General features: G+C 41.3%; 1 protein-coding gene across 3 annotated transcripts; it reads left to right on the forward strand.

Moving 5' to 3' along the window:
* The first annotated feature begins 7753 nt into the window (after nt 1-7753).
* On the forward strand, nt 7754-16866 carry ASB12 (ankyrin repeat and SOCS box containing 12). Of its 3 annotated transcripts, none has more exons than XM_074962401.1 (3): nt 7754-9099; nt 11614-12458; nt 14413-16866. In XM_074962401.1, the coding sequence occupies exons 2-3, from the start codon at nt 11669-11671 to the stop codon at nt 14544-14546; spliced, it is 924 nt and encodes a 307-aa protein (XP_074818502.1). In that variant the 5' UTR covers nt 7754-9099; nt 11614-11668; the 3' UTR covers nt 14547-16866. The 3 variants fall into 3 exon arrangements, with proteins under 3 accessions (XP_074818502.1, XP_074818503.1, XP_074818504.1); XM_074962402.1 differs by having other exon boundaries at nt 7754-9024; XM_074962403.1 differs by having other exon boundaries at nt 7754-9000.
* Nucleotides 16867-17352: the final 486 nt, after the last annotated feature.

The raw sequence follows: 17352 nt of genomic DNA on the forward strand, positions 1-17352 counted from the left end.
AAGGGAATGTTTAATTGGGTCACAGCTGCTGTAGTTCTAGTTGGCCCTTTTTAGAGTAAACAAAACACGGTTTATACACTCTTTCCCATGGCATTGTCTAGCTGCAGTGTATTTCAGCTGTAAGGGAATTCCATCCATAAAATGCATAGGAAAAAACACTCTTCGAGTGGGAAGAGGGTGAATATGAGTGCTTGCTGGTTTTGCTCTCCAGTCCTCCTGACTAGGGAAGGAGACTGCTAGTAATAGCTGGACATTTTTGTTGTTTTAAACTTTTATGGGTCCAATTCCACAAAGTGTAGAGTGCCTCCTGGATATGCTTGCTACCTTCAATGCCTAATGATATCCTCAGGGAGCTGAGAGAGTTTGGCACATTGCAGGATCATGACCTATACAATTGCCTTTTTGCATTTGAACTGACTCTCGGTCACAGATGGAGATACGCTTTGGACCCAGTCCTCTGAGGTGCTTAGTACTTCCAGTTCCCACTGAGGTCGGTGAGCATTGGGCACTGTGCACCTTGTAGGATCAGACCCCATTCAGGAACAGTTGGTCTTCCAGTCAAGTTTTAGAGCTGGTGACTTATGCAATAAATTAATTTTAAAAATCTGGTTTTTGATACTATTCAATAAGAAATATATGGGGGATGACCATTATGGTGGGGCTGGAAGCAAAAAAAAAAAAAATTTTTATTTTCATTTTTAATCTCTTCTCTCCCCTCCACCCCCAATTTGCAAAGAGTGACCAGATTCTTTGTGTGGAAATGACTAATGCACATTGTGAATCGGAAGCCGATCCTTTTTTACCTTCTGTTCCCATCACATGCAGGCACATTCTCTATGTGGGTTCTGCTGGGGAAAGCCCTCTCCGAATGTAATAGTTTTGTTTTAATTAAAATACTTTATACATCACCCAATTAACACAATTAAGCAAATTCGCACAACAGGCAGTGTTAAAACCCTTGTTTTCCTAAATATCTGTAGTATTAATGGTACCCAACTCAGTACCAGTTGCAGTCAGTGTGATTTGTTAGGTTAAGTATTAAAACCACACGTGCTGCTGCATCCGTTGGTGTCTTCAAACTGCAAAAGCAATGCAGAAAGACACGGTTAAAATGTTTGGCCTATGTCTTTTCTCATACTATTCATTCATGTGTATATAGGCATCTGTATTACTGTAGTAGTGTACTAATGGTGCACTTTGTAGCACTGGATCTAGTCATCTGTAAACAGAGCACAAGAAGTACTTTTTTCTTATACTAGCCATGAGCTGGTCTTTGTAGGAACTTCTCTAAAATTCTGTGTTTTAGTCAGCTCAAACCTTTAAATGTTTTTGCTATTTCTGTAAGTCGGTTGGTATTTTGTCTTTAATGTACTTCTTGAGGGACAGTTGTATAAAAATGTGTATGATTAAAGCCCATGTGCTGTTTTCCTTGAAGCTGCATATGTATAATCAGCTGCGTTGATTCACTGCTGAACGTTTTTTGTACCATGTCTAGAGCAGCACTGTGTTCTTGTCTCAAACGGCATTTGGTTGGCTCAAGACACTTCATTTGCATTACAATTTTATTTTTATTTCCTACAAAAATAAAATGAAAGTCTTTGCATTTTTAAGGTAAAGGTTTGTGTGATGATTCTCTCTTTGGTCAGTTTTTTTAGCTTGTGAATTCCTGCCGTGGGTTAAAATTTAAAATATTAAAATGCCAAATCAATGCAGATGGCTAGAAATCACAAACGTTACCTTAACTAGAGTGTGATTTCCCTCTCTATACCTCACCCCCGCTCATGCTGACTAGTACATCACTCTACAAGCAGTCCCACTGGCTTCTGTGGCACTTACTTGCAGAATAAGGTACTACTCAATATCAATAGAGGTCTCAGTCTGATCTGTGGTGAATGATACTAATGAAACACAATTAACCATCACAATACATGCTGTCCATATTTTCATGCTATCCCAGAGTGATGCTCAGCTTTCCCCTCCATATATTAGAAGGAAACACACTTTTCCTCCATCAAAAACAACCTTCCCTTGACACAAATGACTCCCTAGAAAATGGCATTTCGAATGACTTTCAGCAAATTTTTAGTAGCAGCTCTCTAAATTCTGGTCTTGTACCATCCTGGCAGCTCATTTCCCTGCATCTCATTGTAAAACAGGTCTCTTTAAGAAATGTTGTATTTCTGCTCAGAGCACTAGAGGTTTGATCCTGCAACAACTGGGGTCCGCATTCCCAGTTCCACAGGGCCTGGATCTCTGAATAGCAGTTCTTCTGTCAGTTGCGGTGTATTGCTCCAGTGGCCACTGTTCAGTGATAGCTGAACTGGTGTATTTGAATAGATTTGGACATCAGTTTGTGTATAACATTTGGAATCTTTCTGATGGAGGTGCTATTTACAGATAATTATATCGACTCCTTTTTAAATTTTAAATCCAGTATGGGCTCTAGGGCTTCTTCTGTCCTCAGTTTCCAGCCCACAATTTTTGCCTGGCTGTCCTAGGCAAGAATCCTGTATAATAGCCAGTGCCTCTTAAATTCTCTCCACAGGTGTGTAAGCTTCTGTAGCTTTCTGCAGATACCAGCTTTCTTTCCATCCCTACTGTGTTGTCTGCAGATTCACACTTCTTCACCTGCTGTTTTTCCTGATCAAGTAGTTACTATTTTCTTTCTGAAAAGAGATTTCTGAACTTAGGGTTTCTGAAACCTGAGATGCATTTAAATCTTAGAAACTGCTGCTTTGGATGAAGCTGACGACACTGCTTTAATTGAACAGCCCTTCTTAAATTCCAAGAATCCTAGAAATAAGAAGTAGAAAAGCCTTAAGTCAGTTAGTCCATTTTCTTTCATACACGTACATTCCGCAGGGGCAATGTAGGACTATTCTCTGTAGAACATCCTCCAGAGGTTTGTCCAGTATAGTTTTAAATTACTTGAGCAATGAAACTTCCACAAGGTCATAAATAAAATCACACCGGCATGCAAACTTTATTGCGGGCATGTTAAAATTTGTTAATTTGTGGCAGGTATTAGTAGAACATATATTATAGTAACAAGCAATGGGCATGGTTAAGAAACAGCAAAGTTTGTGTATTGTGGGATCCTACTTAAAGATCAGTTTTTCTTTAAGTAGAAGACTGGAACCGTAGAATATTGCTGGCCTCAAACACTTTTTTTTTTTTGTTTATAAAACCTGGCCTTCAAAAAGTGGATTTTGTCTTTCATGCTATTTAAAAATCTACCCCCTTTGGAATTGTTCCAATTTTATTTGACAGTTTTCAAATAGTTTATTCAACTTTAACAGAAACGGATACAAATGAAATGAGGCGGAACATGCAGTTAACTTGCTGATCAAAAAATCTTGACAAATGTTCTATTAGTGAGTACAATTATAGCCCCCTAAATTTATGTGGGAAACAGGATCAGAATCTGAGAAAGATAAAACAATATATCACTTAAGTCCAGATTTTTAAAGGTAGTTGCAACACCTAATTGATTGAGGAGCCTAACCCTCATTTACAAAAGGGATTTTAGTACTTCGCCTAAATCCCAATGAGCACAGCAGCATATAAATACCTTTTAAAATCTGGACCATAGCCCTTATTTAGTGCTTTTCAACTATAGATCTCAAAGCACCTTACAAAGGTAGGTAATTTTATCCCCATTTCACAGATGGGGAAACTGAGGCACAGATATGCGATTATTTCCCCATGGATATACAGCAGGTCATCAGCAGAGCTGGGGACAGAACTCTGGTCTCTAGCCATTAACTAGGTCATGCTGCCTCAAAGAAACACAAGTATGAGTGTGAATTGCCTCAACATAGTCCTGCCACCCCAGTCAAAGACGCTGGCTAAAGAGAAATGCCAAAGGTAGATGATTCTCAGACATGTGCCCAAGGCCACTTTGTGTTAACCAGCCCAATGGTTAACCCAAATGATCAATGGTATCAACTGCTGTATGGAACTGGAAAGTGCAAATTCTATTTCTGTATCCTAAGGCAAAAATGTTCCTGGCAAGTGGAAGTTCTAAATCCTTGCAGGCTTCTAAGATTTTTCTCATTTTAGTAATCTTAAATATTCCTGACAATGTCAATGAAATTCTTCATTTGCCTATGTTAGGTTTTTCTTAGGATTTGTTGAATTGAATTGAGTCTATAAGGCTGTAATTTACATGTCAGGGAAGCTTATTGTCTATTTGACAACTTTGGTGTGGGTGATTTATAATTTCCCTTCACCACTGAATGTGATCTTAAACTTTTGAGGAGGCAGATACCTACAACATCTAAAAATGGTATGTTGTCAAAGCCTTGTTTTTCCTATCAGCTGTTAGGGTGAGTTGATTTCTCCTAAAGATACCTTGCATTAACTAAAAGTACAGCAATTAGTAAACTTAATTGAAACTTAATTTTTTAATTGAAATCTGCTGTTTTCTGTCAATACAGCACATTAACTAAATCTGAGTTGAGATGAAAATTACTTGAGAGGGAAGCAGTTAAGTTAAATAAACCACTTCTTAGTTCTTAAGATTATTTTTTGCCTATAAAGTATCCAAAATCTTGTGACCCATTTTGTTTAATTCTCTTTGTGTGGTCTTCACAGTCTTAGAGCCTTTAATATTCCTCCTCTCTTACTGTAGTGTAATTTTTACAGGGATTCAGTGTTTGATTTAAATTTAACTAATAGTGGCCGCAGAGCTACATGACAAGTGTAATGTTAAGGCTCCGTGACTACATAAAATGACAAACTGATACAGCGTTAAAGGTTGAGCTACAAATCTGTTAGCTGGCAAATGTGAAGGTCTCAGATTAGTAACAATTTACATGCAGAATAAAAATGCATAGAAACAAATATTTTGAACGTTCATTAAGTGTGGTGGGGTAGTAGAATTGAGTTCTCAGTGAAGCTGTCAGCTGTTTGGAGGAGAAACATGGAATCCTCAACTTGGGGCTTCCTGGAACAGTGAACAAGGGGTTTGTCACAAACTCCTTTGCTCAGCAGTTCATAGCATTGAGTAAAGTGCAGTTCTGTTCTGAACAGTGCTTCTCTAAAACTGATCCATCCTGTTTCAATTTCTTTAGCAAATCTGCTCAGTTTACAAGTTCCAATTTTTTCTGAGAACCTGGGCTTTGGAGTTTAAAAAAACACTCCCCCTCCCCCATATGTCAACACCAGTAACAAATGTTCTATGGGCCAAATTAGATTCTCACTTACCTGTCTTCAGTGAGTTTGCATAGGTGTAGCTGAGTGCAACTTAAGAATTCCATTGATACACGAGAGAGAATGGATTTCAGTTCACTCTTCCATAGTTGTGTTGGTTAATCAGAGATGATACAAGTAAACAACTAGAAATTATTTTTGTCACTGAAGTCAGCAGATCTGTGGCATGAGAAGGTTCTATTTTTATATAGTCACTCTTCAGAGTAGAACTGCACTTTAAATGGAACACTTGTGCAAACTAGAGGCACAAGCACTCCCTTGAAATAATAACACTTAAATGTAATGTGATAGGGATTGCGTGGTGCTTTGTATGGTAATTAAGGACAGCCCCTGGGCAAGGCACTTGCGAGCTAAGTTGAGCATCAAAAAGGCAGGATCTGGGGGGAAATTTATATCAGGCAAGGGGGAAATGGAGAAGTGTATAAAATAAGATGGTAGAATTGCTAAGGTGTCTTAGGGCTTGGCTACACTTGCAAGTTACAGCGCAATAAAGGAGCCCCGGGCGCCCTAGCTCACTACCCATCCACACTGGCAAGGCACGTAGAGCGCTCTGACTCTGCAGCTACAGCGCTGCTGGTACTCCACCTCGGGGAGTGGAATAATGTTTGCTGCTCCCCCGCTGGAGCACCGTGGCACCAGTGTGAACGAGGTGTTGCTTTACTGCGCTCTGATCAGCCTCTAGAAATGTCCCATAATCCCCTTAAGTCAAGTGGCCACTCTTGTTGTTGTTTTTTGAATTGCTGCAGGAATGCGGATATGCCCTTTGAAAGCTCTGTTTCTGACAGCCGGCTGCTTATCTACTCTGAGACAAAGCAACCATTACTGTGGAATGCTGTGTGTGAGAGAGGGAGAGGGGTCTGCTGCTGTCTGAAGTTACAAGACAGCATGCTGACATGCTCTCAGCCCCCCCAAAACCCACCCCTCCCTCCCCCCACATACACACAACACACTCCCTCTCACACTCCATTCCCCCTCATTTGAAAAGCATGTTGCAGCCACTTGCATGTGGGGATAGCTTCCCATAATGCGCCGCTCCCAATGCCGCTGCAAGTGCCAGAAATGTGGCCACGCCAGTGCGCTTGAAGCTGTCTGTGTGGACAGACTGCAGCGCTTTTCCTACTGCGCTCTCCGAAGGCTGGTTTAACTCAAAGCGCTCTACATCTGAAAGTGTAGCCATGCCCTTAGTTTGCCACTTGACTTCAGTGGAAACAAGACCAACTCTTATTTTGTACTGATGAATGAACTAGTGTCATCTGCAAATTTTATCATCAGTGCTTTTATATTTACCTCATGATCATTGATGGAAATGTGAACAGCATCGGACGTAGTACCAGTTCCTGCAGAACCCCATTAGAAACACTCCTATTCAGTGATGATTCCCCAATAATGCTACATTTTGAGATCTGTGAGTTAGCCAGTTCTTAATCCCTTTAACATTTGCTTTATTGATTTAGTATGGTGCTAATATTTTAATCAGAATGTGGTGCTGTACTAAGTCAAACACCTTACAAAAGTCCAAGTATACTACATCTACACAGTTACCTTTATCAAATAAACTTGTAATTTCAGTGAATGAAGTCAGGTTTGTTTGACAAAAACTATTTTCCATAAACCATGTTGACTGGCATTAAGTATATTCCCATCCTTTAATTCTTTATCAATTTAAATCCTATATAAGCTTTTTAGTTATTTTGTCACGGAGTGATGTCAGACTAATGAGACTATAGTTACCGAGGTCATTCCACTTGCCCTTTTTGAATATTGACACAACATTAGCACTCTTTCAGTCTTCTGGAATTTTCCCAGTATTCCAAGATTTATTAAAAATTAACATCAGCAGGCCAGAGATTTCCTCAGCCCATTCTTTTAGTAGTCGTAGGTGCATGTTATCCTGGCCTGCTGATTTAAAAATGTTTATCCTAGTAGACATTGTTTAACATCCTCCTTAGTTATTAATGAACTAGGAAGTACTTTATCATCCTTATGTGATACGAATATAATATCCCACTTTATTTCAAATGAACAGTATATTGAACACTTCTCCTTTTTTTGTCATTAACATTTTTATCATATTTACCTATAAATGGCCTATACCATTCCTAGGATTTCTTTTGTTCCTTATATACTTAATGTCCTTCGTGCTGCCAGCTATATATAGTTTTTTCCCTGATCTCTTTAGCTTTCCTTATCAATTTTCTACACTTCATAACTTCTTATTTGTATTGATTGCTATTCATTTCCCCCATTTATGTTGCTTTTTTATTTCTAATTTCTTCCTTTACTACTGAACCAGGATATGCTTAAAGCCCAAGTTATTCTCTTTCCTGGTGTGGAATCATGGCTTCTTGGTCATCCAATAAACTCTTCTTAAACAACTCCCAATTTTCATTCATATTTTTCTTTCTATTTTTCCTCCCAATCAATTTTGTTCACAATATTCCTGAGCTTTGGGAAGTTAGTCCTTTCCAATCAATAGAATCTGCTTTATATCCTATTTGGAGTTAGTGAAATTCCAAATAGACTGAAAGTCTACACATTTTTCAATGCATTTCAAATTTCCTGTAGTAATTATCTTAGTGTTGCATAACAGTTAACAATTTTCAAAGTGTTGCACAAACTAATTCTGACTCTGCCACTGGTGGAGGGTTTAAAAAAAAACCAAAACTTCCTTTTTAGAGTGCCCCATGATTTAGTTCTTGTATTTGGAGATCTTTCTCCTGGATAATTTGGTTTATTTCTTGATCTCTCATAGCTCTGATAATGCTGCTTCAGACTGTCAGACAATTACTCCCCTCACCCCCAAAAGGTTTAAAATGAACTGGCTAAGATAAAATTACACTGCTGCCTGCTGACAGCCGTTGATAACACAGTCCAAACACCGCTAATCCTCCTCCCAAGGTACTGGAGATTTTTTGCCTTGTTGCATGCTACTTAATTTTGTAATACCAAAGAGGTGGTTGGGAAGGAGGGTGTATACTGGTCCATATGTCTGAACACCATCTTCAGTAAAGCATAATGAAAACCGCCTCTTATGAACGAACACTCGTACACACACAGAGCATTCTCCTTTTAGAAATGAGGGCAGGCCAATTGTCAGCTCAGTCTCTCCACAGGTTAATAATAAAACAAACTAAAAGCTTGGAAATTAGTGGCACGTTGCTCTGAAGGTGCAAAAGATGTTGGAGGAGAGGGGAGATTAGAGGCTGAGAGAACATAGGTTTGAATGGTAGGAGAGCATGGAGCAAGATTCAGAGATTACAAAAACTGCCAGTTTGGGTGTAACTAACACAGTAGTAAGTATGCTGCAAGTCCAGGGCAGGAATCTGACCAGTGTTCTAGTTAAGAAAAATAATCAAGTCTGCATAAAATTGACTGACTTTGGAAGGGATGTAATGAAACCAATGTAATGCATGTCTGATCTGTGCTCATGTTCTAGTTCTAACCCTCCATAGCATCTGCCTGATTGTCTCCCCCTCCACCTCCCATCCCCTAAAAGCATCACCATCCCACCCCTCTATATTTACCCTTCTCAGTGAGAACTTTCCAAGAATGGAAGTAGTAAGATACAACGCCTGTGGGGCTAAAATTAGCCCGAGCGCCCTGGCCTTTATCCCTGCTAGTGGCATTTCAGCTGTGTGCCTGACGACCTGCGTTGCTCCAGTTCTACAGAGCTGGTGCCCCATTCCTGGGTGAGGCTTCTCCTCCTGGGAAGATCTCGTCTCTCCCTTTTTGTAAAAGGTAAAAGAGAATTAGCACTGGGACAAGCTGCCTGCTTCACAGCACTAGGTGAGCATCAACTACCTCACAGAGGTAAGACAGCAACATCATGATGGCCAGGCAGCTCTGGCAACTTTAAAGTAACCTGGTAACCACAGCTTTAAATGTGTAAGTATATGTACTATTGGTGTTAAAGTCTATTAACTGTGACCAAACTCTCTCTCTCTGAAGATCAAACATGCAAATGTTTTGCTTCAATCTATAGACGATTATCTCATTTTTGGCTATTCTGATCAGTAATTATATGAAATATGTTTCTCACTACAGGTTTTACGCTATCAAGAGTGTCACTGCATGGATGCTTTTGCACACTATTCTAATACATTGATTTGTTGTTAGTAAATATTACAGCTGTTCTTTGTTTTCAGTATCTTTTCCTTTAAGTATAGCTGTGCATTCCTTTCAAATCAAGTCCTATGTTTAAAAAATCAGTTGTGTATAATTTTATGATGTTTCTCTTCTCAAACTCCAAGGCTTCCTTGCTTAACTTAGGGTAATTGTTTGTTTGAAACAAGTTTAGAAGATACAGATGCAACAGATTCATAGATGCACACACTGCCACAAAACTGATTCAACTAATTCAGAAAATGTAGCTGCTAAGATGGAATGGTACATGGGAACTTCCTTAGATCGGGGCATAGACTAGTTTTTTTTTATTGGCGCTTTAGTTAAAAATAATATAACAGCTGTTGAATGTCATTTTAATGTGTAGTTTTGGATCATAACTAAATTTGTCTGCTTTTAATAAAGTGAGATAAATGAGCTTCTGTTCCAAACTCAGCGTTTCCTTTATTAATACAGCCCCTAATTTTTTGGGGGGTGGAGGAGGGCGCGCTAACCCCCCCCCCCCCGTCTCCAGTTGTTTACGACTAAGTGGATACACTTCCTAATACAAAGCTAGTGGGTATCATCCCATTGTTAGCATCGTTCTTGTCAGAGATGTGTTTGAAGGAATAGACTAGATGCATAACACAGCTAACTTGACAAATAGAGAATTTCAGCTCCTAATAAAAGTATTTGCAGGAATCATTTAGGAGAAGGAACGGATAGAGCTGTTACTGATGCAGCTTCTGTTAGAGGAAATTCTAGATGCTTTGGGATTGGAATGTGTCAAGAATTCCTTCTGCCCTTCCCTAAGTTATAGCATTTCATAGCTGGTCAGGTGGATTGTGGAGGATTTCACATTCCTCAGAAGCATTAGGAATTGGCCAGGGCAGAGGCTAGATACCAGACTAACTGGATCAATGGACTGATCCCATATGGCAAACCTCCATATTCCATTACAGCTTCTGGGTAAAAGAAACAATTGTCAGACATTTCCCCTGCCCATAAGACAAATGTAAATGCCGCTTGGTTCAGCTGCCCTGCTCAGGGATAGGGAAAACTGCTCTGTAAGACAGTAGTTTTCAACCAGGGGTCCAGGGCCCCCAGCAAGTTTTGGGGGTCTGTCAAGCAGGACCAGTGTTAGACTCGTTTTGGCCCACGGCAGAAAGCAAAAGCCCCACCACCTGGGGCTGAAGCAGAAGCCTGAGCAACTTAGCTTCATGGTGTGCCCTGTGGCATGGGGCCCCAGGAAATTGCCCTGCTTCATACCCTTTAATGCCGGCCCTGGCTTTTATAAGCAGAAAACCAGTTGTTGTGGCACAAGTGGGCCGTGGAGTTTTTATAGCATGTTGGGGAGGCCTTGGAAAGAAAAAGGTTGAAAATTCCTGCTGTAAGAGATTCAGCTGCTTGCATATTTAATTCAGAAAGTCCCTTACGATCCTTTCTGAAAATCCTTAATTAGAATTGCATTTTTACTTAGTGCTACAATTCTCTTTTAAATAATAATAATAATAAATAAAACATGGCTTTTCCAGTCACTTAAAAATTGCAAGACAGACAAAATGTCCAGGCTGGTTGTCTATTGTACCTGTAAATGTCAGTAACACTGCCAGCTCCTAAACCTTCTTGAGACTGTTATCTAGGTCTCTAAGTGCTTTGCAAAAGTGGCTGTTGGTGAAGCATTATTATTCCCATTTTACAGATGGTGTTTGCTGAGGCACGGTGAGTTTAAGGGCCAGATTTTCAAAAGCATTCAGCACCCAACAACTCTCATTAAGAAAAATGGGAGCTGATGAGTTCTGAGCCCTGTTTAAATTTAGCTGCCTACTTTAGCAGTTGGATGCTGAACTTTTCCAAAAATCTAGCCTTAAGTGACTTCCCCCGAGGCATACAACAAGATGGTACTGAAGCCAAGTCTTGTGAATCCTAGCTCCATGCCTAATCCAGTACCCTCTTCCTTCACCCTCAGAAAATCCATACAAAACCAGGATAAGGATTAGTAGTATGTGCCACTGTGATTGTTGCTTTCTGAATACCTACATGGGTGTAGGCAGATTGAGGTTTCATAGCCCATGCTCATACTGGAGCATTGGTCCAGATCTTTTTGTTGTAAAACTTTGCATGTGGTTTTCCTCTGACCTATCGGTGTGGAAATAAATGTAAGTGTTTGAGAAGGAATGACTATAAGGTAATCAATTATTTTGTCCTGATGCTCCTCCACGCGAGTATGAGATTCCCCAGAGCAGGGAATGAGACTGTTTTTAGAACTAGTTCCTAATCCTGTTTCTTGTTCCATAGATCTCATGCTTTACACAGTTCATGATGAGAGTTGTACTTAAGAGACAGACCAAAAATGAATCTAGTGGATATAACCAAAATCTTCTCCATGCTCCAGCCCAGAGAAAATGAAGATGATAATGGAGAAAGACAAGAGCTGAACCAAGCAGTGTCCCAGGACGATTATCAAACTCTTGATGAACTCTTGTGCCAAGACAGATACAAAACATTTATTAACTGCAGAAGTGGTTGGGGCGTACCTGGGACCCCACTTCGCCTAGCAGCTTCAAAGGGCCATCTGCGAAGTTTAGAAGTTCTCTTGGCCCATGGAGCAGAAGTGGACAGCCTAGATGTGAAGGCGCAAACTCCGCTATTCACTGCTGTTAGTAATGGCCACCTAGATTGTGTTAAAGTACTATTGGAGGCAGGGGCCAGTCCTTCCGGCAGCATCTACAATAACTGTTCTCCATTGCTCACGGCCTCTAGAGATGGAGATGTCAGCATTCTGCAAGAACTCTTAGACTATGGGGCAGAAGTCAATGTTAAAGCAAGAGTCCCGGAGTGGGCTGCCAACTCTGCAGCTTGTTCTGGCCCTTTATATCTCTCAGCGGTCTACGGATATCTGGAGTGTTTTAAAATGCTGCTGCTTTATGGAGCAGATCCCAATTACAACTGCACTGATAAGAAAATGATCGCACGAATCAAGCAGCCCAAGACGGTGCTTGAAATCTGCCTAAGACATGGTTGTGGGAGTGAATTCATAAAACTGCTCATTGATTTTGGAGCCAATGTGTACTTACCAAACATCGCAGGAGATAAGATTTCACCGAATAGTGAGGCTTTGGCGCTGCTGATCAGGGAAAGAGGTAACTTGTATGCACTGCCATAGATTTGGAAACTTGCACTAGACTTCCAGCTTTGATAGTACATCACTTGGGTAGTACGCCAATTTCCAAAAAAGCAACTTGAGATCAATTTGATAAGGGCTTTTTGCTAGCCTAAATTTCCTTGGAGTTTCAGGTGGGCACAGTATTTTTTCACTTCCTGTTCTGTTGGGTGGTGGTGCTGGCGGCTATTAACTGCTACTTTTTGCCCCAGAAGTGGTTGCATTCTTCAGGATAAAAAAATGAAGTGATGCTAAATCTATCATCTGCCTATTGGTTGGTCAGGTTAAAACACACAATGTTTTAACCAGACCTTCTTTAGTAGCAGCAAGTTTAAATGAATAAATTGCACGGTGAAGAATGAAGAAACTTGCTGCTACTGAAGGAGGTCTGGTTTCGAGATAAGGCCATTGGTGACATAGCTGTCAGTGTAGATCACCTCACCTCACCGTCACCTAGAGTTTTCACATTAAGAGCCAATGAGCCTGTCGTAGCTTCACCACAGGACTCCTCTGCATTCAAGGCTGCTTAACTCCCTTCCTTCCTTCTCCCACCACCAAATCTTCAGTACATGGAGTACCTAAAAGGAAGGTTACTTTCCTCTCCTTCATCAATAGAGCCTGGTCTGAAAATCTCCACTGCCACAACCCAACTGAGTTGACTGCAGAAAGTGTTACTGCAGCAAGGAGTAAGAGAGAGTCTTGAGGGAAGAAAAGACGATCAAAGTCAGTATGGCCAGGAATCAAATCAAACTGATACTCAGGATTCTCCTTCCTTCCCCCCTCCTGTTATCAGGTACCAAAGTGGGGGAACAGGTACGGTGATCTCAGCAGTTTGGTACAGACATTAGATCAATTAGTGTCTTGTGGAGGGGGCAGCAGGAGGAGTAGAAATATGCATAGGAACAATTAGTATTTTGTCTTCCAGAATCTGAAAGAGAATGTGGGAGGAGAGGGATGGAAGATGGGGGTGGGGGAGAAGAGGATGGCTAGACACATTAACTTCATCCTCTTGATGTTCTCCTCAAAGTGCTTCTGAACAGAATTTGCACCAGTGCAGCTCCACTATTGATAGCCAGTGTGGGAGGACTCGTGTAGACAAGGCTCTGGTACTTCTACCAACCTAGCATGCTCTCGGCAAAGTTAGGTGACGCCAGTGGTAATGCTAGTGGCTGGTTCTCCCGCTGTTGTTCTTATCCCACAGAGCTGCACTTGTACTAGTGGGAGACTGCCCTAAAATTGTCAGTATAGGTGCAGCCCTTGTGAAACCCCCATAGCTAAGCTCATCATTTCACATGCTAAGTAGCTCAGCCACAGCAAGGAGCTTGTCCCATGCCATTGAGGAAAAACCTGAAAGGGGAAAGGCTATATCAAGAACTTTCCAGAACAAGTTGCTCCTGTGTCCATAGTGCCATGGAGATGCAGTACCTTAATGCTAGGCAGACGCCTCAGTGAGCTCATAGGTGTGTGACCATAGGACCGGGGGCATGAGAATGTGGCTAAAGGCTGTATCCCAGCAGCATTTGAATTTTACCTACCTAGAGCAAAATGTCATTGTCATGGATGATCGGGTTGCTCTAGTGTATTAAAATTCACAACACAGAGAGAGGCAGTTTGCATTATGTAACCTGAACCACGCAGGCCCATCTGCTTTCAGGAATGCCACCGTGAAACAGTGTCTCTCATCATTCGTGATTCGCCCAGCGATATGGCTCCCAGGTGGCATTGCGCTGCCATTTATTCGTTTAAAATGTTGCAGTTGCCAGTCCCTTTACGGCTGGTCACAAGCCAAGCAGAATGTGCATCACAGTGAATGAGGTGTGTGCTGTGAGAGAGACTCCTTCTCGGTGCTCTCTTTGCTTAAGGTAGAAGGTTTTGAATGTCCTGAAAGTTTACAGTCTTTTTCCCCCCCCCCCCCCTTCCCCCTTCTTGTGCAGCTCATCCAAAATCCTTGATGTCTCAGTCTAGGCTGGCTGTCAGAAAGCTTCTGAAACTGACCAACAGCGCACGTGCCATAGATCAACTGGGGATCCCACCTGTGCTAGTGAACTTCCTCAAACATCAATCTTAAGGGAAGATCAGAGCAAGTTTTGAAGACAAAGTTCTATGTAATGTGTTGACCACCTTGATAAAAAGCCATTGTGGAATAGCAATTATGCAGTACATGGTAGCCAGGATTCAGTCATCATTACTTGTTGTGGGTGTGTTTGCTTAAATTACATCTCCAAAAGGCAGCTTGGCCTTTATTGAAACGAACCGAACCGAACCAAACTGGTAAAAGGTGATAACAGTAGATGAAGATGGAAAAGAACTTGCCTCTAGCAGTGCATTGAATGGACCGGAGAATGTTAGAAAAAGTCTGGTTTCAGTTTTTTATATCATTTTGGTTTTATACCCTCATAACTTAATCCTCTTACACCTTCTGATTTGTTACAATCAAATCCAAAAATGTCTGTATGGCTATGCCAGAACCTGAAAGGCAAGGCTGGTTTTCCCTCCTACTTTTAAGGGGGAGAGGACAGGAGGTACAATAGGGTAAAGAGTGTTGGTCTTTGCTCCGTGCTGTGGCTTTAGTTGCACGTAGTTATCTGTCTTGTTTTTTAAAAAACACTTCTTTCCTGGAAAGCTATAAAAGTGCACCGCAGCCTTTCTGAGCTGGGACTAAGAGCTGCAGCTAGACTTGTGATTTACATCAGAATTGTGTGGGGGTGAATTTAGAGCTGGTGAAGTTTGTCAGACCTGGAGAGTGGAGCCCTCGGAGCACCCTGCAAAGAGTGCTGTGGCAAGGTGGATGGAGAACAGCAGTGCAAACTAACATACCCTACTCTTAGTGATTCCCATGGGGGTCAGAAGGTGGCCATTCAATCTTTGGCCTCTGCTGAGACTGATAAACAGGGGGCTCATCAGTACCTGATATGGACAACTATCTCACTAGCTAGGGCTGTGATTGTGTTGTCTTCTGAATCTTGTATAGCACTGAGAAAATGCTTAGTAATATAGACAGTAATCATTGTCCATAGAACAGCCATCAACTGGTAATAACTTCCAATCCTGGGCTGGATTTGAAATGGTGACATAGAGGCAAAAGACTCTGTTTCATATGCAGTCCCCTGAGCCCTCCTCCCCTCCCATATGTACATTTTTAAAGACTCAAACACATTGTTCAATCTTCTCCTTAAAGATGGCTCAAGGCAGGATTAAGGGGAGAGAATTTTCGTCCAATCTGTTGTGTGCATATGAATCTACAGTTTTAAACAAAATGTATATTATTGTTGTGATTAAACAATTCAGGCCTGTTTGGTGAAATACTATTTCATTGTTAGTGGAAGAGACAGGAAGCCCTCTTGGTGCTTTATGTAAATCCAAATTTGGCACAATATCAGTTGGGAACGCGACTCTGGCTGATAACACAAAGGTCCAGGCTTAAACTTAGCGAGGCTCAAGTCGGCAAAGCAAGTGTTCACGAACATTCACCCCAACTCCAGATAGCTCTTTGGTTCAATCTCATTCAGGCCCCTTTTATTCACTAAAGGGTTTTGCTCACATGCTGGCTGCTGTTCATACAGCTACCCAGATTTGCCTGTGCGCAATGGTACTGGTGCATGAACAAATGTATTCAGTATTCCTATTCGCTACCTTTGGGTTTGTTTGCCATTACTTAGTCTCTTGTTTAAAAAGCTTCAGTCAGCCAATCACCCTATGATGAATCTCACACAGGCATAGGATAAGATGTGTTTACAAACACTATTCTGTAAACCATTACAAATAATAAATACATAAAAATGAGCCTGCTGCTGAATAGAAAAAAGGGCTAAATTTACTGGCAACTCCAATTTGACTGCCCACAAAATATATATACTAGCTCATGCAGTGAGAAAGATGTAGTCTAACAGACTAAGCATGGGACTAGGATATATACAAGTTCTCATTGTGGCTCTAACAGTGACTCTTTTTGTGGCCTTGGCCAAACCACTTAACCTCTTTGTGCCTCATCCCTGTGTGAGAAATAGGGATAACTCTAATGTACAACATTTTAGCTCTCTAGGTGCTTTACAAAAGTCAGTAAGTATCATTATCCTTGGGGCACAGAGTTGTGAAGTGACTTACCCAAGGTCACCTGGCAAGGCTGTGGCAAAGCCAAGAGATGCCATTGGCATGTCCACACGACTCACTTCTGCCAGCATAGCTGTGTTGTCCAGGGGCGTGAAGAGGTGTGATTTGTGACCTACGTGCTCTGCTGTCAAAAGCCACTATTGTGAACATAGTTCTACCAGCCAAACTGCACTTTTACCACTTTTTACCTACAAAATTCCATTTGATGATAAAGCCATTAAATGTGTGTTGTGAAAAACAAAAGCATCTAATACTATGGGGGAAGGGCATTTTTCTCCCCTTTTCTAGTGAACCTTAGTTCGTGAGGCTTTGTCTATGCTAGAAGGGTGCAATAGTTCACCTAATTTTTTTTATCATTACTATTTTAATTGACTTCATTCAAGTGCACTTTTCTAGTGTAGATGAGGCCTTAGATTTAATTCACTCCCAGGCTCCTTTGCCACATGCTGTCAGCTCTGATTGAACTTTGATGCCTGAGTACTGAACTGCTGGAAAATGGAGACTTATGAATAATGTCCTAGCCCATCCTCAAAATGAGAGGTGCCAAGCAGACCAGTGCACCACGACTAATTGAGGTGCTGTCTGCTCTGGAGCTGAAGCAGAGGATGTAATTTCCAGCTCAGGTACGCATACCTGCACTAGCTTTGACTGAGCTACTAGATTAAAAAATAGAAGTGTAGCTGTGATGGTGCAAGCTGTAGGGTGGGCTAGCCACCCTGAGTACAGTCTCATCTGAAACCTTAGATACGTACTCGAGTGGCTAG

The sequence above is a fragment of the Natator depressus genome, chromosome 9, assembly GCF_965152275.1.
Source record: "Natator depressus isolate rNatDep1 chromosome 9, rNatDep2.hap1, whole genome shotgun sequence".
Lineage (NCBI taxonomy): Eukaryota > Metazoa > Chordata > Testudines > Cheloniidae > Natator > Natator depressus.